Source organism: Xyrauchen texanus, chromosome 15, assembly GCF_025860055.1.
Source record: "Xyrauchen texanus isolate HMW12.3.18 chromosome 15, RBS_HiC_50CHRs, whole genome shotgun sequence".
In the NCBI taxonomy this organism is placed as follows: Eukaryota; Metazoa; Chordata; class Actinopteri; order Cypriniformes; family Catostomidae; genus Xyrauchen; species Xyrauchen texanus.
Genome location: NC_068290.1, coordinates 27,705,293 through 27,729,550, shown reverse-complemented (window position 1 = coordinate 27,729,550; position 24,258 = coordinate 27,705,293). Strand labels below are relative to the sequence as shown.

Genomic DNA, 24,258 nt, shown 5'->3' with positions numbered 1-24,258 from the left:
GCACTGAACCGGTGGGATGCTGTTCCACCGCCCCTGGACTGAAACCCCTTTGTTTATTTTAATTAAATGTTTGCACTACATGTAACATATGTATATAGTTGGATGTGTGAATTTATATTAATATTATATTTTTTTCTATTTGTATGCGTGTTTAAATAAAACCTTTTTGAAACTTATTACAAACAGTGTCTTTTTTGATGGTTTGCTTTTTTACAAGGGTTTGAACAAGTATTTTCAGATTGTATACTGTGATAACCTTTAATGAAAAACAGCAGAGACAACATATTTAATGATAATGTATTTATTTAGCAATTAAAATAACGCATCAGACCCTCTCGTACATCTCTGCCCTCCTCCTCAACACCCTGTGCCACTGCCACCACAGGCTCTGCTGCTGCAGGTGCATCCCAGTCATTGTCATAGTCCTCCCCGTGACTCTCACAAAGGTTATGCAAAGCACAGCAAGTAAGAATCATAGATTTCACAATTGTAACATCACAGTCATTTCTTTTCATGAGGCAACGCCACCTTCCCTTCAGTCTACCAAAAGCGTTTTCAACCACTACCCGTGCTTCGACATATTTTCTTGTTGTAGATCTGCTGTTCTACTGTCAGCCGTCCAGTGTCAGTGAATCAGTAGCTCGGTTGAAAGCCCAAACAGACGGTCTGTCATGGCGACTTTGCAAAGCTAAACAGATCTGAAACACATAAACCATGCACATTTTAGTACGTAATACTGGTAGCTATAAAGTTGATTAAATACTTTGCATATAGTATAGTATTTACACATATGCAAACGTTAGCTATGTTAGCATAACTTAACCTCTTACGTCGGCTGTGAACCACCGGATTCAGTCTCGTAGTCTGAACTCTGTAGTAATTCCCAAACTCTCCTGTTTTTTTCAGCAGTGTTTCGTTTTGCTGCCCTCAGCCTCTCATGAAACAATGTTTGTCTTCTTGCTGTGAGAAACAGCCACATCCTGAGGATCAAAAACAGCATACACTCGATTTCCTCCATTGTCCTGTGTGTGTGGGTAGCGGATGTGTGTCGCGTATAAGATTACGTCACAGCAGTTTCCTGCGGTGTCGCTATGACGACCGGGTATTATTTGTGGCGGTACTGTCTGCAATGGAAAACGGAGCGAAAAGCGAGCCGAGTCGAGGCAAGCCGAGGCGAGGCAAGCCGAGGCGAGCTGGTACTGGTAATGGAAAAGCACCATAAGAGTGATGGGACTAGTCTTGTTTTATGTGGATTATAGAAAAGTGAACATGTTGTCTAAATTCGATGCATACCCAATGCCTCGCATTGACAAACTGCTTGATCGGTTGGGTGCGGCTCGTTTTTATTCGATACTGGATATTAAATATGGATATTTGAATCCTACGAGAAAAAAAAAGTATTTTCCACTCCGTTTGGCTGACACCAATTCCGTTCAGTTTGTTTGGGGCCCCGGCGATGTTTCAGCGACTCATGGACAAAGTCCTTCGCCCACATGTGCTGCCTATCTGGATGATATCATGATCTATAGTAAAGATTGGCAGCGGTACACACAGCATCTGAGGCATATCCTGAGGTCGCTGAGGTGGGCGGGACTCACGGCATATCCAAAGAAGTGTGCAATTGGGCGGGTTGAAGTATGTTATCTGGGCTTCCACTTGGGTCACAAGTGTATCCCCAAATTGATATGACAGCAGCCATTGTGGCTTGTCCGAGGCCCAATTTAAAAAGGGGGTGAGACAGTCCCTGAGTTTGGCTGGCTATTATCGGGGGTTTGTGCCTAATTATTTGGACAAACAGGAATGGGGGTGGAGCATCTATGACTCCAAATAAAACACCTGGATCCACATGAGTTGGCTCGTCATCACTATGCATGCTGTGTTCTCTCACCTCTTGTGTTGTTGGATGTGTGAGTCTGTTTCACGGTAGTGGCATTTGAGGCTGGCCAGTTCACTGTGCAGCAGGTACTCATATCTTCATAGACGAGATTGCAGCTTCACAAAACCGTGGTCTCGGTCAAGAGGCTTATGTACAACCAGACAGAACCTGAAAAAATATGACAAGGGAATACATAAAGACTGAACAGATCACTGACAAGAGAGATGGACGGTGATCCTATTAGACGAATAGGATAGATTTTACATCAGATGGACTTTTATGTAGACATTAGGGATGGGTGTTACAGCTATAAAAAATCATGATAATTTTTTTTTGATAATCAATAAATATAAGACTATTTATGTATTTGCTGTGACATGGCTAAAAATAGTGTAATTTTTACACATAATATAATAATAATTATTATTTATATAATAAAAAATAAATAATAATAATAATAATAATAATAATATATATATATATATATATATATATATATATATATATATATATATATATATATATATATATATATATATATATGCCACTGGAATTCACCAAAATAAAAAATAAAAAAATAAATAGCAAACAAACAAATGAATGAATGAATGAAAAAAAAAACATTTGCCAAGGGTGTAATTTTGACAAAACTAAATATAAAATAATAATATATATTAAAAAAAATGCAACGCAGGAACTTATAATATAAATGTAATCGACTGAATGAAACAGAATTCACTGAAAAAAAAGCCAACTCTAATGCCATTTTGCCAAGTTTATATCAGTGTCAACATTAAAACATATGTCTTAATACTCTCATACTTATGACTTGCTCAATACAGAGGGATTGCAAGATAAGTCTAATGACAATTTAGATGGGACAAATAAAAATCCAATTACAATTAATGCAACTGTCACATTGTTTCTTCAGTTTATATCATCAGCAAAACCATTGTGAATATAATGTGAATATTTGATATATCACCCAGACCGAATAGGCACACAATCACACCTGAATGTTTATTCCATGGTTGTGGCATCTGGCAGCCTGTTAAAATGGGAGCTTGGTCACTTCCCTGGGTGTTATGTCAGGAGACATCCGGAATGCATGTTCACTAAACACAAACAACAAAAACACAAAATATCTCATTCAGTAATCTCATCCAATCTCATTCAACTAATGCACAGAGAGGTTAGGAGAGTAACTAAACCCACAAAACTGTGACGGTACATAATGTGAAGTACATAATTTACCAGTTTAGGAATGTGTGAATTTCTAGTGATTTCTAAAGCTGAAATTCTTTCATTGATTGAAAGGCAAAGGTACGTGCTCAGTGTTTGCAATTCATTCTTTTAACTAAAGAAAAATTATGTTCTATTCCTAAACATGCATAAAAAAAAAGTAAATGCAAAAATGGCTAAGAAATGTGAAGTTAGTTGTAAGAAAAGATAATTGTTTGTTTGCAGATTTGTTTACTTTTTGGGATATTGTACGTGTATCCCATGTCTTCAAGAACTTAAAACTCCACTTAAGAGACATCATATGTATGACATTGTGTGTGTGTGTGAGAGAGATAGTGTGACGAACGCTCTAAGCAATGGCAGTAGTCCTCCGCTAGGCAGTTTGTCAGAAGTGAAGTGCTTGAGCAGCTCTCTGGAATCTAGAAGTGTTGTGCTTCCCCTCTGGCTCTCTTAAGGCCCCATTAGACTCTCGGAGAAACCACTGCAGAACAAGTACACCTGTACAAGACACTGAAATTAACTCTCTCCAACCATAAAGCATATTTCCCCAACTAATATCAGGGTTCCCACACTTTTTGACCAATTAATTCTCATGATCTTCAAAGTCGTTCATAACTACTGGACACATTTTCATGGTGAAATCAGGATTGTCTGTAAGTTACAAACATACTAAGCAGTTATCCTTCTTAATGTACATTATAATGTTTTTATGCCTAAGTTTTCTTAGAAACATATACAATCCTAGATTGGAGCTTAAATGTGACTAATATTTAACAGATTTATGAAAATGGTTATCAGTTAATAAAACAATTAGGGGCTATAGAAATTGGCCACAATTTCTATGTCAGAACATCCCTAAAGTAAACTTTATGCATTTAATATTACAGCTCATCACTGGTGTTTGAAGTTGAGGTTTGATTCTCCTTCTCCAGGGACATGCACTCAGAGGCTCGAGACAGTGTGGAGTCATGCATCTTAAGGTACTGCTCTCTGGCCAGACTCAACAGAGCATTCAGTTCATTCACAGGAATGCCGGCAGGCCTCTGGGCCTCCTCCCATAGCCCTGACCACACGTTAAATAATAGTGTGATGTCCCATATACACTCACTGTGCACCTTATTAGGAACACCTGTACACCTTCATATTCATACGATTGTTTAATCAGCCAATCGCGTGGCAGCAGTGCAATGCAAATAATCATGCAGCTAATGGTCAGGAGCTTCAGTTAATGTTCACATCAACCAACAGAATGGGGAAAAATTTGATCTCAGTGATTTCGACCGTGGGACGATTGTTGGTGCCAGAAGAGCTAGTTTGAGTATTTCTGTAACTGCTGATCTCCTGGAATTTTCACACTCAACAGTCTCTGGAGTTTAATTAGAATGTTGCCAAAAACTAAAAAACATCCATTGAGTGGCAGTTCTATGGACGGAAACACCTTGTTGATAAGAGAGATCAACAGAGAATGGCCAGACTGGTTTGAGAAAGGCTACGGTAACTCAAACACTAATAAACACTCTGTACAAATGTAGTGAGCAGAACACATTGAACCTTGAAGCAGTTGGATTACAACAGAAGACCACATCGGGCACTTTATTAGCAGGATAATGTTCCTAATATAGTTCTCAGTGAGTGTATATGCAATTTAAGTAATAGATGCATTTAAACTTAACTGAGCATATCTTAAGTAGTCTTAAGAGAAGGGGTGTTAGACATCGGAGTAGGCCTCAAAGCAAGACTTAAATTAATAGCTGCTAGCGTAATAACAGGGCCCCTAGACACCGCAGTAATCCTTTCAATCATAAAGTCAATCATGCATCATAAAACCCCATTACCATGGCAGGTGTTGAAGATCTGAAAAAAGCCCTTTTGTTTACCTCTCAAAAGAGATTCTAATTTTCAGAGAGTGCTCATGTGAGACTGAGTGTGAGACTTTTAAAAAAATGTGATTAGCTATCTTCTGCACTGGGGTTACTGTGGAACAGCACTTGAATACTTTAAAGTTCTGCTGAAAGGTTTTCTGTTGCCTGAGGAACCACTTACGGGAGCATTCCTTGAGGACCAGGGTCTGCACCTTGGCCAGCTTTCTCTCCCTCTGCAAGAACTGCTCTCCACGGAGATATGACAGGGACTGCAGCAAGTAAGCAGTGCTGCTCCCTGTGGAGAATGCTGATCGGAGATAGACAAAAGAAGCAAGGGGAATGAATGGGAGTTGGAGAATGTGAGAAAGAGGAACAGTGCGAGAAGGAAAAAGGTGTTAATTATTTCTAAAGAAAAGTACCAGGAGAGCAGCCTGTCCAAAATGCTTAAAAATTTGTCCAATCTAAAGTTTTCCACATAAAGTGATTTTGGACTCAGAAATGTGAATTCCACAAGCACAGAATTTTTTGAATTCTTTTTTTCAGGACTTGTTATGGCTATATTAAATGTGTACTATTTAGAAAGGTTAATTCTAAATTCTCATGATTAATTTTTTATAGAGCTGTTCAGTCATTTGTAGGCCAACTGGAAGGCTAATTCACAATGGGTTCCCTATGCAACTAACAGGTTTTGAAAAATGGTTCCCTATCTTTCACTCATTCAACGTTGTGTCGATGAGTTGACACTAGGGGTTCACACTTGGGAGCCCAGACATCTCTGATCTTTGAGAAAAGACCAATGAGAATTTAAGTGTGGAATTTACATGCCACTCCCCCGGACCTACGGGTATAAAAGGAGTGCTGCTTGCAAACACACACTCAGACTTCTTCTTTGGAGCCAAGTGGATGCATTCACAGAGCTGAATCCCTCCTGCCGTTTCATTCATCTCTCTCTCTCTCTCCCAAGCTGTTGGATCTATGGCACATTACAGCGGCTCTCCCCCTCACACACTATGGTTGCTTGGGCAACACCCCTGGCCCTTCGACAGCTGAGCAGAGCTTCTTATATATATATATATATATATATATACACATACATACATACATACACACACACACACACACACACACACACACACACACACACACACACACACACGTATATATATATATATATATATATATATATATATATATATATATATACACACAAATAAAAAGAGTATATTTTCCTCTAAAAGAGTGGAGCAAACGAAAGCATCTTTTTCAAGATGACTTTTTGTTTGTGTGTGTTTCCTGGTTGTGAAAACCTCTCCACTTCCCACGGTCAGTATCGCTGCCTCTCATGTTGGGCACTGCCCACGCGGGGACAGCACTTGTGGGTGGGTCATGCTCTCACTGCGAGGGCATGATTTTGGCAACGTTGCGGTCACAGCTTTCTCTCGTAAGAGAGAATACCAGCGAGGTCGCACCTGCTGGTATGTCCAACACGATTGTTGCCCCTCGCGTGGAGCTTGGGGGCATGGCTTGCTCTTTTCCTTTTCTGATTTCACCGCATGCCCCAAGGGCCGAGGTACCCACATTTTAAGAAAAGAGCGGGTTCCTCATTTCCTGGGCTTCACAGTCTGTGTCCCTGGGCCGTCATTATCATGACCACTGAGCACCGTTTCTTGCGCTGGCAGGTATGGCCCCCGCGCGCCCAGCTGTTGCAAAAATCCGCCCCTGATGTGATGGTCTCCACGGGCTACGAGGACAAAAAAGGGACAGGCTGTTCTGGGAGCGGTCACAAGGAGCCAGGTAAGTTCTTTGATGTCTCTAGACCTAGCACAGCCACAAGTGGTACCTCAGGCTCTGCCCCATCATGAGGCCTCACCCGCTGGTATGTCCAACACAAATGTTCCACCTCGTGTGGAGCGTGGGGTCGTGGCTCGTGCTCCCCAACCCGTCGTGATGGCCGGTCAGGACTGTTCGACAGGCACCCGCCCAGATCCAGCAGCATCCGCTTCACTATGGTGAGAGGCAAGTACACCGCTGCTGTGTGCTGAAATCGCCTCCCTCCTACATCAAGTTTGTTTCGCGGCGTTAGACCTGAAGGACGCGTACCTCCATACATGTATGAGGTCCTCCCCCTTGGTTTGTCGGCTGGGGCTTCAGGTCTACTGGGAAAAGAGCAAGCTCTCCCCGGTTCAGAGCATCTCTTTTCTCAGTATGGAGTTATACTCGGTCTCAATGACTGCGCACCTCACCAACGAGCACGCGCAGTCATTGCTGCACTGTCTGCGTACACTCTTTCTAGAATACAATGGTCCCACTGAAATATGATTGCATACTACACACTCGTCGATGTCACAACTCGCCTGCCTTCTCCTCCTCTGGAGTCAGCCGCAGCTCAAGTCACTGCGAGCCACTCATATACCGGGCCGCTTCAACAGCACAGCAGACATGTTACGCTCAGGAGAGAGTGGAGACTCCACCCTCAGGTGGTCCAGCTGATTTGGAGTCGATTCGGCCAAGCACAGGTGGACCTGTTTGCTTCCCGAGAATCCTCCCACTGCCCAGTCTGGTACTCTCTGTCCGAGGCTCTCCTCGGCACAGATGCCCTGGCGCACAGCTGGCCCCTGGGGCTACACAAGAATGCGTCTTTCCCCAGTGAGCCTACTTGCACAAACGTTGTGCAAAGTCACGGAGGATGAGGAGCAGATCCTCCTAGTGGCCCCTTATTGGCCCTCCCGGACTTGGTTCTCGGACCTCATGATCCTCGCGTCATCCTGAGACCCTGACCAGGCTATGTGCCCAAGGTTCCCATGACCTCTTTTTAGAGATCAGGTGGTGAAACTGCAAGCAAGTAAGTTCGGGTCAGCTGGCCAGGTGTACCGCTTGCGCATAGCATTTTTCCCCTCCTTTGAGGTGAAGAGGTGTGCTCTTTTCCCAGTTGCGTTCGCAAAAAAGTGAACCCTGGACGTTCTTCCTCCTTAGCCCAGCGGCTGGCGAGTCTTTGGATAGGCTTGCCGCCGCCCCAGTACTGAGGTAAGTGCTCCACATGGGCTGGTTGTCTCCTTAGGTAACCCTGTGTGATGTATATTCCGCAAAATGGTTTCCCTGCTGGTAAACCGCATCTTCCTTGGGCAGAGGGCCCTCTGTCCATGGTCACCGTGCTTGTAGTAACTCCTCCCCTCCTCGGGTATTTATCCCCCTCCAACTCCCTTTGTGCGTCGTAGAATGGGCGCAGAAATTGCACCAGGAAGGCCAGCATATCTGGGGACACATCATGTAGTCGCTGACTCTCACTCTCACCATGGCTGTGAAGTATCACCTGTAACTCAGCGTAGACTGACTCAACTGACTCCAGGGTGAGGAATATGCTGCTGAATCTGGTTTCTGCCATCTGTTTGACAGTTTTTGACAACTGGCTTGTCAGGCCTGACTGCTTTAAATATCGGACGAAAGCCTTGGCGGCCTGCAGTCTCTGCTACTTCTGGGACTGTTTCTCCAAGCTCATCTGGGTTCAAGGCATGCCGGGGACAGTGTTGTACAAGTGATCTTGACAGTCCAGGAGCCGTAAGGGTGGAGAGCAGCAACAAAATTAGCCCCCTGATCGGTTACCCAGACAACATTATTCATCACAGATGCATCAAAGCTAAGGACTAATTGTTGCTGCAACTCTTTTCGGATATTGTCTCCTGTTTTGGCTTTGTTTGGGAAGCTTGTTGTGGTGAGAACCCTGCTCTTCATGTCATATTGTGGTGTGACATAGTGACATGTGTTTGACATGTAACTTATCTTACGGTGATCATCCATCCAAATGTCAGTTGTCATGCCCACATTTATCAACAACATAACCCCTGTGATCTCTTCAACCACGTCCCCTCTCTTAGCAGTAGCCATTTCTTTGCACTTTCGGGAGATTGTGGTGAGGTCAGGGAGTAATTTTTAGCTGACAGAAGGCCGTGAGCTGTGCCTACATTTATTAGCTCTTGTGCTAACTGGATGAAACTGTTCCCTGCTACTGTTTCAAATGGCCGGATGTCCATACGACAGAAATTCACGCATTTAACTGCGATTAGTGATTTCAACGTAGAGGAGTTGGTTTGGCGATGAAATCACTCATTTGTTTGCTGTTGCTTGTTGGTCAGCTACATCCTCCATGCTCAAAATGTCTTTGTAAATGAGATGATCCCGTCTTCTTACTATTGTAGCTTAGCACAGCCTTGCAAGTTGTGCATTGTGCATAACCAGTGGGCTCGTCATTTATAGTTATCACTACTTTAAAAACAGCCCAGGACAGTTTTAAGTTCGCCACTGGTGATTTTTCTCTTTATGTTCTCCATTGCACGTGAGGTAAATCGTGGGTCTGTGGGAAACCTGTGTGTATGTGTGTGCGTGAGCAGACTGGGTCATGTGTCAGTGTGATAGGTTATAAAACGTCTTTCTGTGTTTGTCTTACCATTAATTTCTCAGAGTTTCTTTTAATAAATGAATGCCTAAAATATAAAAAGGAGGATCCTAAACAGGCCCGATGCCCGGCCCGCGTGTGAACTATGACGTGAAAATTGGCCCAAAGCCCGGCCCTATGGGCATAAATAAGTCGGGCTGAAATGCAGGGCTCTACTACGAGGTGCACAGAGTATTGCCTGTCTCACACCGCAAGTCTGCAAGCCGTTATATATGTCATGGTTACTGATGTAACCTCCGTTCTCTGATGAAGGGAACCAGATGTTTTGTCCCTCTTGCCACAACACTGAACTAACCGCTGAAATGGCTGGGTCTTTGGCTCGGCTTTTCAGTGCGAAACCCGAGTGTGCGTTTGCAAGCGGCACTCCTTTTATACCCGTATGTCCGGGGGAGTGGCATGCAAACTCCACATGCCAATTCTCATTGGCCTTTTCTCAAAGATCAGAGATGTCTGGGCTCCCAAGTGTGAACCCCTTGTGTCAACTCATCGAAACAACATTTCATTCCCACCATCAGGGAACAGAGGTTACATCATTAACAATTACGTTATCCTTTAAATTAATATTATAGATTTAAAGTCTGTGGTTAGCATTACATGAAGAGACTTCCCTGATTTTTTGTATGTACAACAAAAATTACACAGTCATACTACAATCAGTTTTGACACTTATTTGCTTGTGGAAATTTGGTATGTTATAATATGTTGTGGCAGGGCGGAGGGTGGGGCCGGGTCATGATCCTACACACCCGGTCCCGTATTAGGCTAATTATGCCTCCGTGAGGGATAAGGGTCGACTGCAGAGGATCGTGCGGGAGAGAGAGATCGTTAACGGACATGTCCGTCATGTGTGTTTATGTTGTCTTTTAAGTTTATCATTAAAACTATTATTTACTATTATTAACTATTACTAATTCTTCAGGCAAATAAATGGTTTACCTGATGAAATCCACTATCATAAAAACATCTTAGAAATTCCAGAGGGAATCCATAGCTAGAAAATGCAAATTTTCTTCAGGAATTTAGAACTACAAACTGAACGGCTCTATTATGCTGAAGCAAAAGTAACTATTAATACCACATATATGCAATAAAATTAGCTAATATTAAAAAGAATGCTATGCATGTTCTAATTGTGAAAACTGCAAAAGTATTTTCAAGACACTATAGACTTGGTTCTTGTTCTTATTAAAATTAGACTATGCATATGGCTGTAAAACGTTATCACTTTTACATAACCTAACATAAATGCAGACAGACCCTGGCTTTAATCTATAATGGTTATGTCTGAGACATTCACTGCATACATTCTGATGAGTAGCCAAGAATCAATTTTGGACTATGAATTCTGAAACTAATGAAAAAGTAAATTGTTTATAAATGTTTAAATACTCTAATTAAACTTATGTGATGAAATATCACAAATAATAATACTGAAAGAACGAAAAAGGAGATCTTTATGTCTTTTTATGGCTACTATCCATTAAAATCACTGAGTAGATACTCATCTTACTAAAACACACACACACACACAGGTTTGTGAACCCTTTGGAATTACCTGCATTTATGTATACATTTTTCTTAAAATCTGGTTTGATAATCCAAGTTACAATAATGAACAAACACAATTTATCTTAACTAATAACAAAAATGATTGCATTGTTTTTGTACATACTGAACACATCATTCAAACTTTTAAAGTGTAGGTTGGAAAAAGTATGTGAAGCCCTAAGCTAATGGCGTCAACAAAAGCTAATTCAAGTCAGGAGTAGGCAAACGTGGCATCCAATTAATGAAAGGAGATTGAAGGTGTATGTTAGAGCTCCTTTTACTTATAAAAATCACTCAAATATTTTGATTTTGCTATTCACAAGTAGCACCTGCTGACATGGATCATGCCTCACAAAAAAAAACAAAAAAACAAAAACAAAAATGAGATCTCAGAACATCTACGATCAAGAAATGGAGACAATTTAGAAGTGACTACACTAAGTGACAGCACTGTGAATGTTTAATGGGATGTGTTAAATTAAGACATGAAAGATTATAATGGTTTGTGTGTTGTTAGCGTAAGCAGATTGTGTTTGTCTATACCTGTGACTTTGTTAAAGAAGAGATTAAATTTTATGACCAATTAATGCAGAAAACCATGCAGGTAGTTCCAAAAGATTCACATAAGTTTTCTTGCCAATGTATATGTCAAGCATTTACCAACATATTTCTTAAACAACCATTAGACTGAAATCTGTCTTTGGTTATATCTTGGCATTGAGCTCAGTTGCATTATGGATCTGGCAAGATTGTGAGCTCCACGGGAGGCTTGGAGCAAACTCAGCTCTGATCTCAAGCTCAGTAATTTACCCCAACAAAACGTCTCCAATTGCAGGTTTAAATACGGCCACATTTTACAGTACAAAGAGCTGTTAAGAATAACAGTGAACCACAAACCACCTGATTATGTGATCTCCAAATACAAGTTAATCAATGCGAAAACATGGCAGTTCATGCTGTTACTTTCAAAAATACGATTCTTTTACAATTTTGCTGTAAAACAAATAGGAATGTGGAGGGGGGTGGGGAAATGGACACACTTATTTTAGCAAGAGACATGCATACATTTTTTTTTTTTCAAAACAATGTTCACAAATTCATATAAATGAGAGATTGGTTCTACAAGTGGGAAGCTCAGGATTTTGCATTTCTGGTCTCCTCCACGTGATGTTGCTAATGTCCAGGTGGCCTCAGTGATGCTGTGATATCAGAGACTTGTTTGGGTTTAATCTGACTCTAATAAATGAGGCTCCTGAAGGCCATGGGGGCCTAACTTTCTTTAGAAGCACCATATTAGTCTTCTCAGTCAACCTTCTATCCAACATTACACATGCTATGATTTATAACTTTTCTCAAATATCCAGCTCTAGGCTGCTGCAGCAGCTGTGCAAAATCATGCTCACATCGGCTATTCATTTAAATGGATACTGCCCTCAAAAATGAAAATGATTTAATTATTTACTCACCCTCATGTCATTACAAACCTGTACGCTCTTATTTGTTCTTCAAAAATACATTTTTTTTTTAGAGAATCTTTATGCACCTCTTTCCAATCAATGACCGTTTATAGCGACAATGTCTCTCAAGATCCAACAAGGACAAAAACACCATAAAGTTTAAGTCAATATGTAATGTGCTGTATATTCCAAGAATATAGGTTGAATAGACTAAATTTTATTTGCTTTTATGTCCTTTTTGATGCTTGGCAGACATTGGTCTTTTTTAACTGTTGTGGAATGGCAGATTCTTCAGAATTTCCTCTTTTAGTGTTCCACTGAAAAAAATTTAACTATTGTTTTAAAAAAAAGATCCACAATGATTGGTGCTTATACCTGAGGAGAATGGAACGTTGTTCCTGATGAGGACATTGAGCATTGCCAGGGCAGCAGAGCCACTGATCTGTTTGGCTGTGTGTATCATTCATGCTATGCAGCCTCCCTGCACCAAGAAGAGGTAGTGGCCTTTCTCTTACCTCCACATCAGGCACTATTATATATCAAGAAATATGAGATGTGAGGGCTATGCAGCATGTTCACACGGAAACATGAAAGGTACAATTATGCATATAAATTGCCAGTAAAGGGGCCATGAAATGGAGAATAAAATTTTCCTTGATATTTAGACATATAAGAGGTAACTGTACTATACAAACATACTGTTAAATTCAGAACTCAAAACTTCCTCCCCAGTCTAAAAAAACTTTTATAGTTGCCACCCTGCTGAAACTTCTCGTTTTGAAATCTGTCCATTTGTGACATCACGACACATTGCTCATTTGTATTTACACATCCCACAACATAAGGGCTGGGTATCGTTAAACATTTTCGATATTGATATCTTGACTTCGATACCGGTTCCTAAACAATACTTTTTTCAAAACCAATTTTATGAATTCCATTCTAGCAAGATTACAAACATATCCTCAAAAAAACTCCTGAGCCTTCTAGTCTCCTCATGTCTGGGACGGCAGGGGCAGAGGCTATAAAATTAATGTGAAGAGATAGCATCGATTTAGCTACAGTATCTATAGCCATACATCCAAACAATATCTAAAGTTACATTGGTCCCAGTTTGTGGGACTATGTCACCATGCACAGAAACATTAATTTAACAAGTGCACAAGCATGTACCACTACAAGTTAGCCAATTTGTTTGTTGATTTGTTTGCTTAACGTTAACCTTACCTGTCCAAGTCCCAGTCATAGAGCCGCTGCATTCATCAGTAGTTTTGGAGGAGGACACATGGTGGGCATGTTGAAGGAAGCTCTGTGGCATGAGGACGCTGAGAGGATGACTGCACCAGCTCGGTCTGCTTGCAGTCGAAGACAGAGCAACTTTCTGCTCTTAAGTTTATTCCGTGCACTGTGAGGTGCTTCATCAGTTTTGTCGTGCTGCTGGTCTTGGCTGCAATTAACTTGTCGCAAATATTGCATCACGTGCTGTTGGCATCGAGCCTGGTGAAATGTAGCAACACTTTTGCTCTTTTCCACATCTTTTGCATCTATGGGGGTTGGGACGCATACACACTACAGCCTCACATAACCAGCGTATACTAGTGTTTTTAAAAACATTTAATCAATTTTAGATTTGAGCACATCTAGCATGCTACATGCTTATCACTGACATTGACAAGATTAACTCAATAGGTATTGAAATTTGGTACCGAACGACAAGACATTTTTTGATGCTCAATTGTTTAGAGGCTATTCAGTTAGTACCTAAAATGTATCGAACTCGAAACCCAGCCCTACACAACATGTCATCGCACCCGCCCACTGGCTTGCGGTTCGAGAGAGCAGGCCTTCCTTGGCTAACTATTCCTGAACACCAATGGGGACCCATCTAGACTATTTTGAATTATTTTGTATATAAACATGAACTACGCAGACCCTTTGACCACTGCCATGTACCCTGCTGGTTTTAAAAGTTGTGGTGTCAAGTAACTCTGAGAGGGAGAAGCAATACTCTTTCATTCAGCTGCTGTCTCTTGTTGTTTTGAGCACAAATGCATCATGGGTGCATTATTTCATCCATCTGCGCTATTTTTAATTATTGGTGTATCTAAACATGAATTAGATGGACATCTTTGACTGTTTCGATGTGTTTCCGGCGATTTTCACCTCAGTGCACCTACAGTATGTGCATCATTTCACTGTGCTTTAGGCTAATATGTGTGTGTGTGTGTTTTTTTTTTTTTTGCTCATGTCAGTGTGGATTGCTTGTGAACCAGTCATAATACGATTCAAGCTTTGCAACAAAACTGTTATTGAAGGATGTGGCAGTTAAAAACACTTGGACTCGATCAAAAACGTAAGTAAACCATTTAATTAATAAATATTTAAAATGTCATGACTGTTTGATAGTTTATGGTGCTGAGTGTTCACAGTTGTGCTTGAGATGAACAGTTTCAAATACAGTATTCAAATGCATTGTGTTGGATGTGCTTTATGAGTAAACCCTGAAATGTTCTTTTATAATGTTAAGGGGGTTCTTCATTCTATTCAGATTGAGTTTGATGAATTTGAGGGGCTGCATGATGTTAGCTAATCATAACAGACAAAGAGGTTTTGCTTTCGCAGTAAGATTGTTTGAAGGCAGGCCAAAGTAGCCCATAGGCAGGCATTATGCAAATGTGTTACATAGTGATGTAGATACTTTACAGAAGAAATGGCTGGACTACAATTCAGCCGTTTCTTGTAAATCTTGAGCAGTGTTGTCTGTGGGAGAGAATAACTCCCTTTTGTGTGGACTTTGTGCTTTGTAACTTTGCAGACCATAGCTGTTTGTGTTTACATGCACAAACAACTATGTTACACGCTAAAAGAAAGGTAAAATCCCAAAAAGCATAATAGGGCCTCTTTAAGAGTCAGGTATTAAGCAGTTTCTATGAATCACTGTTCATACCAGGTAAGACCTTGGGGCGTTTGGACATGAAGTCTCTCATTTGCAAAAACAAAGCTTCCCCCTGCAACAACATACACTTGCTATCACTGTCTCCCAGTGTACCAGCTCTGGGAAACATGAATTTAACAACCATCGGTCACAGAGGACTTTTTCCAGTTTGTCAAAATCTTAGTGGGGGGAGTGTACATTTGAACAGAAGACAATAATTGGTGATGATCATGTTGGCCTACCTTTCCATGCAGTGTGCAGAGCTGTTCTAGGAGCAGTTTGGCTTTGACAGATTTAAAAGCCAATCCACTGTAGAAGAATGTCAAGGTGTAACAATACAGAGAGGGAACTGACAGCACATTTTACAGTATAAACACTTCATGAGAAACATTCCACTTTCAACATTCATTAACTCTAGTACAGAGTTCACTGAGACACAGTGAGTAAATGGTAGACTGCCATTATATGCGTTTTCTTCACACTGAGCTGGGGTTCAAATTTCTGAATCACCTAGAACATTTTTCGATTTTGAATTATATTTTTTTTTTTTTTAATTACTGAAATTTAAAAAAAAAAAAATTGTGACATTTAAAATAATTCTATCAAAATCACACATATTTCTCAGCATTTGGTATGTGACACAGAAATAGTGCAGAACCTTAAATATTAATTTACATGATGATATTTCTTTGTTCTGATTTTCTCCAAAACCCAGGTTCAGATTGTGAATCCCAGTTTTTCAGTGTGGACTCTGTATTTATCTATCATGTTAATTTCAATTCTTACAAACTACCTGAAGCAAAAACTGAGGGGCTTTCATCTGAGGTTTCATCTTAGAAACATGCAGTCCATTGTTGCTACATGGTTAAACAACAAGACCTGGAAAAAATTGCATTCTATAATCTAAATTAAAAATATGTATAAAATGCATTTTAAATCATATTCCCAGGGACCTTATAGCATTTTGAGAAAGATATAGCTCAACCTTAGAGCTGGAAAAGAATGGGTAGATCTGCCACTCTGATCAACTGGATCAGTTCCAACACTGAATCAACTAATACAAAAGAGAAAATGGCACAAATACAAATACCATGTAACTACAGTCATAATATAACTACGTTCATACTCTGGACAGTACATGCTAGAGACTAATGACTGCACGTTCTGTTACAGTAAATAAGTAACATTAGAAAGACCAAGCTGTTTTAACTAACCAAGGGTTATCTGAGGAATAGATTAAAGCATTATTGGCTGTGACCGAGGCTGCTGGCAAATGAAAACACTGACCCTTTACGGTTTATTTGCCATTAGGAGAGTAACAGTTAAAGCTGCTTTAGGGGCCGCTGGGTGCTTGTGTTCTTGAGTGGCAAAACAAAATCAGCTTTGTGCTCAAGCTGGACTAAACCAGAGCATTTGGGCTGGAAACTGAGAGTTGAAACCTTTCTACCCCTTTATCAGCTCTTTCAGCTTCTATTCAAGAGAAGCTAAGCAATGAAAGAGTAAGTTAATCTGAAGAGATCAGGGGAAGGTCTGCTCCATTATTCAGGAGTTCTGTGCCCATAGAAAAGGCGAGTATATAGTGATATTAAAGGGATAGTTCAATCAAAAATGTAAATTCTATCATTTACACACCCTCCTGCCATCCCAGATGATGCTGTGAACAAAGCTGCCTTCATTCCAGCTTTCGCCACGCAGTCCACCCTCAGCATCCTGGCACTGACAGAGACATGGATACGTCCTGAGGATACAGCAACACCTGCTGCTCTTTCCAACAACTTCTCCTTCTCCCACACCCCTAGACATACTGGTAGGGGTGGGGGAACAGGTTTGCTCATTCATAATAACTGGACTTTTTCACCACAGGCTTCACTATGTAACAATACATCTTTTGAATTCCATGCCATTACTACAATGCAACCCACAAAATTACATGTTGTTGTCATCTACCGCCCCCCAGGTCAGCTGACAAGCTTTCTTGAGGAATTGGATGTCCTGCTGTCCTCCTTGCCAGAGGGTGGCAGGCCACTTGTGGTTCTTGGTGATTTCAACATACACCAAGACAAACCCCAGGCCATTGAACTGAATACTCTTCTGGCCTCATTTGACTTGGAAAGACTACACACCACAGCAACTCACAGGTCGGGCAACCAGCTGGACCTCATTTTTACACGTAACTGTACCACCTCTAATATTCTTGTTACACCTTTACATGTCTCTGATCACTACTTTGTTCAATTCAACATGATTCTCCCATCCATTGTAAAACCGACCCCACCTTTGGTTTCCTTTCGCCGTAACCTCCGTTCCCTCTCACCCTCTCGCCTTTCCACTGATGTCTCTGCCTCTCTTCCCACAATAAATGTATTTTCCATGCTTGATGTAAACACTGCCACAGACACACTTAGCTCTACTTTAACAACCTGTCTAGACAACATCTGTCCTCTCTCCTCTAGACCAGCACGGACTACACCACCCAGCCCCTGGCTGTCTGACGTCCTTCGTGAACATCGGACTGATCTCAGGGCAGCTGAGAGGAGATGGCGGAAATCTAAAGATCCAGCTGATCTAGGTAAATATCAGCTTCTGCTCGCAACTTTTTCAAATAACGTTAAAACTGCAAAAACTTCATATTACCAGACCAAGATCAACAGCACCACTGACACTCGTAGCTTGTTTAGAACATTTAACACACTTCTCTGCCCTCCCCCTCCACCACCTGACACATCACTGACAGCAGATATATTCGCCACATTTTTTACTGATAAGGTTACAGCCATCAGCAATACATTCACAGCGCCACACCCTGTCAAACACCTGGCTCCTGTATGCAACCCTTCTTTCCCTATGTTCTCTCCTTTAACTGACACTGAGGTCTCTAAACTCCTCCTCTCCAACCACCCCACAACCTGTTCCCTTGACCCCATTCCATCACACCTTCTCCAGGCCATCTCTCCGTCCATCCTACCGGCACATCCCTTCTTGCAGGCACTTTTCCCACTACATTTAAGCAGGCTCGAGTAACCCCACTGCTGAAAAAACCTGCACTTAACCCCACACAGATAGAACACTACAGACCAGTCTCTCTCATCCCATTCATGGCAAAAACACTTGAAAGGGCAGTTTTCAATCAGATCTCTGCCTATCTCTCACAGAACAAGCTGCTGCATTCAGAACGAGACTGCCCTGCCGTCTGTCATCGAGTCGCTGAGACAGGCGAAAGCTGAATCGAAATCATCCGTTCTGATTCTGCTGGACCTTTCTGCAGCCTTTGACACAGTCAACCATCAGATCCTACTCTCCACCCTCTCTAAACTGGGTATCACTGGAACTGTGCTTGACTGGTTCAACTCTTATCTCTCAGAAAGGTCCTTTGAGGTAGCATGGAGAGGGGAAGTATCCAAGCCACACCAGTTACTTACTGGGGTACCTCAGGGATCAGTGCTTGGGCCACTTCTCTTCTCCATATACACAACATCACTGGGACCCATCATCCAGTCACATGGTTTCTCTTACCACTGCTATGCTGATGACACGCAACTCTACTTGTCTTTCCAGCCCAACAACACCACAGTGACCGCTCAAATCGCTGCCTGTCTGGCAGACATCTCAGCCTGGATGAAGGAACACCACCTTCAACTCAACCCTGCCAAGACCGAACTCCATGTCTTTCCAGCCAACCCGGCTGTTGAACACAACATCACCGTGCAGCTGGGTCCAACTACAGTTTCACCTTACAAAACGGTCAGAAATCTAGGGGTAACATATGATGATGTGCTAAATTTCACAGACCACATTTCAAAAACTGCAAGATCTTGTAGATTTACACTCTACAATATCAGGAAGATAAGACCCTTCCTCTCTGTACATGACACACAACTGCTCGTTCAGTCCCTTGTCATAACTAGACTGGACTACTGTAATGCTCTCATTGCAGGCCTTCCTGCATGTGCTATTAGACCTCTCCAAATGATCAGTTTCAGCTCTGTATGTCCAAAAATGCAAGTGAATTGTGGCCAGATGGTCCAAAAAGCACATAAAGGCAGCATAAAAGTAGTGATGAAATTAATGTATTTTGTCATATCATTGGTCAACAGATCAATATTTAAATATTTTTTATTATAAATGATCCTCCTTTCCTATTAGGTGGCAATATGCACAAAGAATACAAATTGCCCCAAAAAACTAAAAGTAAAAGTGTAGATTTGTAGTAAAAAAACTACTTAAATATTGATCAGTTTCTTACCCACACTTATCATATCGCTTCTGGAGATATTAATTTAACCTCTAGAGTCCTGTTGATTACTCTTATGCTGCCCTTATGAGCTTCAAAGTTCTAGCCACCATTAACTTGCATTGTATGGACCTACAGAGCAGAGATTTTATTCTAAAAATCTTCATTGTGTTCATCAGAAGAAAGTCATACACATCTGGGATGGCATGAGTGTGAGTAAATGATGAGACGGTCAGAAATCTAGGGGTAACATATGATGATGTGCTAAATTTCACAGACCACATTTCAAAAACTGCAAGATCTTGTAGATTTACACTCTACAATATCAGGAAGATAAGACCCTTCCTCTCTGTACATGCCACACAACTGCTCGTTCAGTCCCTTGTCATAACTAGACTGGACTACTGTAATGCTCTCATTGCAGGCCTTCCTGCATGTGCTATTAGACCTCTCCAAATGATCCAGAATGCAGCAGCACGTCTGGTCTTTAATGAACCTAAGACAGCACATGTTACACCACTCTTTGTCTCTCTCCACTGGCTGCCGGTACATGCACGTATTAAATTCAAGGCCCTAATGCTGGCATATAAAACAGTCACTGGGTCTGCTCCAGCATACCTAAAAACATTTATGCAGAGCTACATTCCCACCAGACGCCTGCGGTCGGCTAAGGAACGTCGCCTTGTCGTACCAAAACAAAGAGGCACCAAAACACTTTCCCGGACTTTCAGTTTCATCATACCACGGTGGTGGAATGACCTTCCCAACTCAATCCGGGAAGCTAACTCACTCTCTATCTTCAAAAAACGGCTAAAAACACATCTTTTCCAAAAGCACTTAACCGGTCACTAAAAAAAAAAAAAAAAAAAAAATTATTTACATTTCTTGTTGCACTTAAATCTGTTTTGTATACTATTATGATGATAGTGGAACTTTGTAATATGGCACTTTTTGTACCACTGTCTCCCTAAGATGATTCGCTGATGTTCCTCCTCTTTTGTAAGTCGCTTTGGATAAAAGCGTCTGCCAAATGAATAAATGTAAATGTAATGTAAATGTAGATGTGTATGACTTTATCGTATGATATTTCAGCTCTGTATGTCCAAAAATGCAAGTGAATTGTGGCCAGATGGTCCAAAAAGCACATAAAGGCAGCATAAAAGTAGTGATGAAATTAATGTATTTTGTCATATCATTGGTCAACAGATCAATATTTAAATCTTTTTTATTATAAATGATCCTCCTTTCCTATTAGGTGGCAATATGCACAAAGAATACAAATCGCCCCAAAAAACTAAAAGTAAAAGTGTAGATTTGTAGTAAAAAAACTACTTAAATATTGATCAGTTTCTTACCCACACTTATCATATCGCTTCTGGAGATATTAATTTAACCTCTAGAGTCCTGTTGATTACTCTTATGCTGCCCTTATGAGCTTCAAAGTTCTAGCCACCATTAACTTGCATTGTATGGACCTACAGAGCAGAGATTTTATTCTAAAAATCTTCATTGTGTTCATCAGAAGAAAGTCATACACATCTGGGATGGCATGAGTGTGAGTAAATGATGAGAGAATTTCCATTCTTGGGTGAACTATCCCTTAAATGCAAAGCTACAACATAAGAAGTCTTATAACCACAGTTGCAAATACCTTGAAATTATGGGATGGGAAGGAATATGATGTTAACATCAAGTTAATATTTTAGAGTAACATTAATCAGTTAGAGAGGTCTGTCAAGTGAGATATCATGCAAATATGTTCTTTTTCACAAGTTCATTGTCTTCAGTGGATTTAAGGCTGGATGGTATAATGGTATACAGTGTGGAACATTTCAAATGTGTCAGCTGTGGAGTTTTCTACACCGCTTATGCAGTGGTGAATATACTGCACTGTATATTTGAGCAGCTATAAGGACTTCTTGACATTATTTACACATAAGATCAAAAAAGAAACATGAAGTAATGTAAAATTACAGAGCGGGACGTGTCCCAAACAAGTCAATTCAAGGAAGAACTTGTTATTAACAGTTATTGTCAAGCACGACTTAATTGAGAATTTAATTTATGTAGTCATTGGTGTCATTTTGGCTATTTTACTTCAACCTTAAATGTGGCTCATTCAATCATTATTTTTGTTGAAACGATTTTTTTTAATAATACTAGTTTGAGTCTTAGTTTTTTCTCTTGTAACGTGAAGCTGTTTTTGCACTGATGCCAAACTTTATCATATGGGCCCGGTTTTTCAAAAGTAATCCACTAGGATTTTGGAGAACGGATTGGATCAAATCTTGAAAATGGGTTTTTCAAAAGAAAAAACGGATTACATAATCGGATTAGATCACGTAATCCAATCTTGGTTTTGATCCGGATCAAACCTTTAGTTTGGGTTTTTCAGAACTTTTTGTAGGATTTGGATCACTTTGATCCAAAAATCTGGATTAAACTGATCCCATCAGAAGGGTGGATTCAGCGTGGATTTCATGCCCAAAATGTAATGAAAACTTTAAAAATGTATCAAATAATACTATATTTGGATCATGCAGTATCTTACAAGATATCCTATTTATTCATAAGGTTTTAATTTTATTTGTTCATCCGTCAGGCTACAGTGATTAGGTAGGCTTTATCGTATTCAGCCTTTCAGTATAGGCCTACAGCAAAATAGAAAGAGTTTGGCCTCATAAAATAATCCCCAAACAGCTGTCAAAATTGACCAAAAACAATACATTTTATTCTGTCACTAATTGATATATATATTCATCACAATCGAAAATATTTTTGTTTTTAGAATATTTATTAGTGATGCATGCAATGATTACAGAATAACCAAAAAATGCAAAGAATGGCAATCACTGATTTTTGAAATCCAAAACAAATCCAAATCAGAAATAGTGTCTAACTATTAGGTCCCTTGTTGCACGTCCTGTTTGCTCGTTCTGGCAGAATGCAGGAGGTTGGTTAGGGTCTCCAAGGGGCTCAGGTGCATCATTGTCAGCACAGAGAGGGACATTGCGCTTAGTAGCGATGTTGTGCAGGACAATACAGGCAAGGGTTATGTTGCATGCTTACTGTGGTTCCGCTCTCAGGTAGTTAAGGCATGCAAAGCCTCTTAAGAACTCCATTTAAACGCTCAATTGCACATCTTGCTCTGCAATGAGCAGTGTTGAAGCGTGCCTGCGCCGGTGTATTTGCTGTTAGAAAAGGAGTCATCAGCCATGGTAGGAGTGGGTAGGCACTGTCTCCTAATATTATGCCATCCGGTCGGTTGGTTTGGAGGTCTCTATATAGAGCGCTCTCCCTCAGGATGCGTTCATCATGGACAGACCCAGGCCACTTGACAACGCAGTTGGTGATGATGAGGTCAGCATCACACACAAGTTGGACATTGATGCTGTGCCTCCCCTTTCTGTTTATAAACTCCCATTAATTCTCACGAGGTGCTTGTATATGCACATGTGTGCAGTCGATTGCTCCAATAGTATTGGGCATATTCCCCAAAAGAAAAAAGCTGCGCTTGGCCTGGGCAATCTGGTTGTCCTTTGGAAAAGAAACAAATTCATTGACCAGGCTGGCCAGTGCGATCGACACATCTCTCACCACATCACACACAGCTGATTTCACCACTCCCATATAGTCACCAACAACTTGATAGAAAGTCCCACATGCATAAAATCGGACAGCAATGAGGATCTGGTCTTCCACAGACAGACCGTGACTCCTTTGGGTTCTGTGTTGAAGTTTTGGCCTGAGAAGGTTCACAAGGTACTCTATATCAGCCTTCCCAAAGCTGAAACCGGACATACTGCTCCTCAGTGGTGTATTGCTCCAGTGGCTTGGTACGTTCAACATACACCCTTTGACGGTACCCTCTCCTGGCAAAGTGGTGGTGGCGGTGGACAACACCTGCCATTTCACTGTCTCTCTGTGAATCCTCTGAGAAAGGCTGATTTATATGGCTGTGTAGTTGGTCTTTTCAAACACACCTATTACAACTGATCAGTTTTGGCTTGTGTTCAATTGAGGCAATTGGACCCAAGGCCTATAATTGATGAACAATGTTCACTATAGTAAAGCAACGGAACCATGGACTCAAGAAGCTGTAACTTCACTGCTGCTGAAACCAATGCACTACTAGAGGGTGTTCGGTGCCATTATGGAACAATAATGGGAAGTTTTAATTCTGCTAAGGATACCAACAAAAAGAAAAATGATTTTTGGATTTTAATCACAGAAAATGTTAATGCCATAGGGTCAGGCCAGAGGAGGACCACAGACCAAATCAAATTGCGGTGGAAGAATCTTAAGGCCAGGGCAACAAAGGACCATGCTGAAGCCAAAAACCCACAAACAGGCTACAAGCCATTTAAGAGGGGAGATTACACAGATGTGGTCCTCGACATCATTGGAGGTGAGAAGTTGCAAGCTCTCCATGGTATTCAAGGTGTTGTAGGGGATGGCGAACCTTGGATTGAGGAGGAGGAGGAGAATCTGCCAGTTCCTCCTGAGGCTGATCCAGAGAGCGTATTTATATTGAATCTCAGCTCTGTTCCTGTGGAAGAAGCTGGATCCTCATTGGTTGAGCCAGTGGTAGTTGCCACAGGATCTCAGAGGAAAGGCTTGAAGCACCCTTCATCAAACAAAGATGATGATTACAAGG

General features: G+C 41.1%; 1 protein-coding gene and 1 long non-coding RNA gene across 2 annotated transcripts in view; both read right to left on the bottom strand.

The window, feature by feature from the left end:
- Positions 1-268: 268 nt before the first annotated feature.
- LOC127656044 (uncharacterized) lies at positions 269-3,837 on the bottom strand. Its single transcript, XR_007972133.1, has 4 exons — positions 3,465-3,837; positions 2,889-2,991; positions 1,889-2,044; positions 269-698 (listed from the first exon to the last, which is right to left on the bottom strand). It is a non-coding gene; the product is annotated as an uncharacterized LOC127656044 (long non-coding RNA).
- Positions 3,838-3,999: 162 nt separating this feature from the next.
- mtbp (MDM2 binding protein) overlaps positions 4,000-24,258 on the bottom strand; it is a 27,095-nt gene continuing 6,836 nt past the window's right edge. The window contains 8 exon segments of the mRNA XM_052143481.1: positions 4,000-4,181; positions 5,162-5,275; positions 12,811-12,947; positions 12,949-12,964; positions 15,383-15,528; positions 15,584-15,701; positions 16,365-16,424; positions 23,036-23,534. Coding sequence (XP_051999441.1) covers positions 4,000-4,181; positions 5,162-5,275; positions 12,811-12,947; positions 12,949-12,964; positions 15,383-15,528; positions 15,584-15,701; positions 16,365-16,424; positions 23,036-23,534 — 1,272 coding nt within the window.